Genomic DNA, 3,851 nt, shown 5'->3' with positions numbered 1-3,851 from the left:
ACCTAGGAGTCTACTTGTCTGCACTGTAGTGCTAGGATTATGAACTTGCAAACCAAGCCAGTTTTTTGTTTTGTTTTGTTTTTGAAACAGGATCTGACTATGTAGCTCTAGTTGTCCTAGAACTCATGTATCCCACTCAAGTGCTGTTGAAAGGCATGCACTACTGTGTTGGCCAACACACAGTTTTCTTATGGGATCTAGAAAGGAAACTTTCTAAACATTTTACCAAACTGGGTTATCTCTCTAGCGCTAGATGTCAGATTGTTAAAATAGTTTTTTGATTTTTGTTTTTTGTTGATGTATTCAGGGATGACCCTGAATTTATAATTCTCTTTCCCCCCCTCTCCCAAGTGTGGATCATCTCCCACTGATTTATGCAGTGTTGGGGATTAAACCACAGGCTTTGCACATGCAAGATAAGCACTGTAGCAACTGAGCTTCATCCCCAGTCTAAGAATGTCATTCTAAAAGTAGACATAGTCCTTTAATATACATGAATATAATGCATAAAAAGATCTGCATATCTGTGCTACATAATACCAAAGTTGGTCAAAGTCTAGGCACCGCAGTGAATATCGCCTTACACACCTGTTACAGTCCTGACTGTAGGTCTGCAGCAGTCATAACAGCTTATTTACTCTGTTCGTTTCTCCTTAGGCGGCAGAACAAGGGCGGCCCCCAGAGCACACCAGCAAATTTTATGCCAAGGGAGCCCTGCAGTACTTGGTGCCCATCCTCACACAGACACTGACTAAACAGGTGAGCCTCTTGACTGGTTGGTTCCATATGGAACAGCTTCCATGCATGACATTGGCAGCCATCTGTTGTGGATGACTCAGGAAGAGCTGAGCCGAGCCACTGAGTTGTGCCTGAGTGTCTTAGACATGATAGTGTGAGCAAACCCCACACTACTCGGATTTCCTGATGGCTATAGCATTTGTACTCATGGGACGTGTGTTTGTATAAGTTCCAATAAAGATAGGGTATGGGTAGTAGCAGGACACCTGCCTGGCATGTACATAGATAGCCCTGCTGCCTCTGCTTCAAAGAAGAGAAAGGAAAAGGATAGATTGACATGCTACCTCTAGAGCCCTTAAAAGTATGTTGTAGTATCTGCAAGTTTCATGAAATTATTGGATTTATGTTTGGTTTTGTTTTTGTTTTTTTGGAAACTGGGTTTCTCCGTGTAGCCCTGGCTGTCCTGGAACTCACTCTGTAGACCAGGCTGGCCTCAAACTCAGAAATCCACCTGTCTCTGCCTCCCAAGTGCTGAGATTAAAGGCGTGCGCCACCACCGCCCGGCTAGTAAAGGACTCTTAACCCATGAAAAACACTCCTAGGGGCTGGGAATTTTAGCTCTGTGGTAGCGTACTTCCCCATCACGTATGAAGCCCTGGGGTTAGGTCTTCAACACCACCTAAAACAAGGTGTGTGTGTGTGATCCTAACACTCAGGAGCTGGAGGTAGGAGGATCAGAAATTCAAATTCACTTGGCTACCTAGTGAGATCTTCTGTCAAAAGAAACCCTGAACCTAATCCAAAGTCTTCAATGTCAGTTATTATTCATTACAATGGCTCAGGGGTTAAGAGTCTTGGCAAGGACACATTATCATTTCCAAGAAGCTACCACTGCCAGCAACCAGGAAGACCTGGAAGACCTGTGCTTCTGGCCTGCCTTCACAGGCACATGCATGCACTCCTAAACATCAACACACGTCTAACATAGTCATTCATGTTTGTAAACAAGAGTAAGAAGCATGTATTTAACACATTCATATTTGTAACAAGAGCAAGCTGTCTTTTAAGACAGAACTTCTCTGAGTAGCCTTTGCTTTCCTGGAATTCTATAAACCAGACTGGCCTTGAATTCACAAAGATCTGCCTCCTGAGTTCTGGGATTAAAGGCATGCACCATCATTGCCTAAGAACAATAAATTTTAAACGTTCATAACAAAATCAGAATCGAAGCTGTCTTGAAGATCTAAGTGATTGGTATATACAACATTCTTAGGTTTTTGTTTAAGTTTTTTAGGACAGTGTTTCTCTGTGTAGCCCTGGCTGTCTGGAACTCCACTCTGTAGACCAGGCTGACCTCTGCCTCCCGAGTATAAAGACCAGCCAGCGATCTCATTTGAGCCCTGCATTTTACCACTGCTCTCCTCACTTTATCCATTGTCCTGTTTCTTGGTACTATGCTTATGAACTATTACTGAGAGTCTGGCAGTGTCCTGAGGGAATACTGCTAGGACTCTGACCTCCAGAATTATTTTGTGCGGGAATGTACATGTTTCTCTCTGTATATCAGTCTCACAGTTTGTTAGGGATATACAAAATTTAATAGCTCTAGTTCTTTTTTTTTTAATGTTTGTGCATCTGTGTGTGTATTGCTTCTGTATGTACACCATTTATGTGCCTGCTACTTTGGAGGCCTAGAGAAGCCATCAGATCTGGAGCTGGATATTGGAGACAAGCCAGTGCTCTTGACCCCTCTGCATCTCTCCAGCATCTGCAATGCTTACCTTTAATGTCTTTACTTTTGAATATATTTGCTATATTTTTTTCCTCTTGCACAGATTTTTTTCTTTTCTTTTTTTGAGACCGGGTTGCATGTATCACAGGCTTATCTCAAATTTGCTATATATAGCAGGATGACCTTGAACTTTTGATCCTTTTTCCACCTACCAGTGTTGGGATTATAGGGGTATTGTAACATGTCTGCTATATGTTTTGTTGACAACCAGTCCCAGGGCTTTGCAGACTCTCTACCAACATTCCCAACTCCTGTTGATTTGAGACAGGATCTTTGTACATCTGTTTAGTCTCAAACTAAGATAGTTTTCTTTCCTCGGGCCCTTAAGTGTTACTGTTAGAGGTGTGCTCCACCAGTCTGGGCATTCTTATAGGTAGCAGAAGTTTCTTGACTCTCATTGTACATGATAAATGTATTCTTCCATCTGCTTCTTGGGGTGATACAGGTTATGCTGTGATGAAATGTGAAAAGGGTTATTTTTTAAATCAGTGTTTTATATTTTATTTTTTTCCCTGGACATTAAGCTCTAATGATACTTGGGAGTATATAGTGAGCCTTCTAAGTGAATTCATTGCAAGAAAAGCTTACTTAGTGCCACATTCTCTCACCAGGATGAAAACGATGACGACGATGACTGGAACCCTTGCAAAGCAGCTGGGGTGTGCCTCATGCTCCTGTCTACCTGCTGTGAAGATGACATTGTGCCTCATGTCCTTCCCTTTATTAAAGAACATATCAAGAACCCTGACTGGCGATACCGGGATGCAGCAGTGATGGCTTTTGGCAGTATCTTGGAAGGGCCAGAGCCTAATCAACTTAAACCATTAGTCATACAGGTAAAGCCTGGGGAAGTTTTAGAGTTGAAATGGAGAAAGAGTGTGTGTGAGTGAGTGAATATGTGTGTATGTGTGTGTGTGCGCGTGTCTGCACAACTCTAAATATTACAAAGATTATTTCCAGATAATTGAATGGTAGGTAGCACAGACCTAAAAACCAGAAGCACACATTTTTGTGGAGATTAGCAGGTCAGTTGTTCAAGGGTGCCAACCTTAGCTGGATAATAATGAGATCATTCTGTGCTGTGTGATATACTTCCTGTCTCAGTATAGTTACTTGTCATTAATGGTTAAATATATAACTTTAAAATTTAGTCATGACTGAGAAACTTGGGAAAAAGGGAAAAAAGGCTTTACCTAACTTGGGAGTATATAGTGAGCCGTTTTTGTACTCTTCTGTCTTAGCCAGGGTTTCTGTTCCTGCACAGACATCATGACCAAGAAGCAAGTTGGGGAGGAAAGGGTTTATTTAGCTTACTTCCACA

The 3,851-nt window shown here is 42.0% G+C and overlaps 1 protein-coding gene across 1 annotated transcript in view; it reads left to right on the top strand.

The window, feature by feature from the left end:
* Positions 1-3,851, top strand: part of Kpnb1 (karyopherin subunit beta 1) — a 27,097-nt gene that overhangs the window by 10,741 nt on the left and 12,505 nt on the right. The window contains exons 9-10 of the mRNA XM_031351581.1: positions 658-759; positions 3,142-3,366. Coding sequence (XP_031207441.1) covers positions 658-759; positions 3,142-3,366 — 327 coding nt within the window. The remainder of the gene's footprint in view (positions 1-657; positions 760-3,141; positions 3,367-3,851) is intronic.

The sequence above is a fragment of the Mastomys coucha genome, unplaced genomic scaffold, assembly GCF_008632895.1.
Source record: "Mastomys coucha isolate ucsf_1 unplaced genomic scaffold, UCSF_Mcou_1 pScaffold5, whole genome shotgun sequence".
Lineage (NCBI taxonomy): Eukaryota > Metazoa > Chordata > Mammalia > Rodentia > Muridae > Mastomys > Mastomys coucha.
Note: the sequence above shows the minus strand (reverse complement) of the source record. Positions and strands in the feature narration are given on the sequence as shown.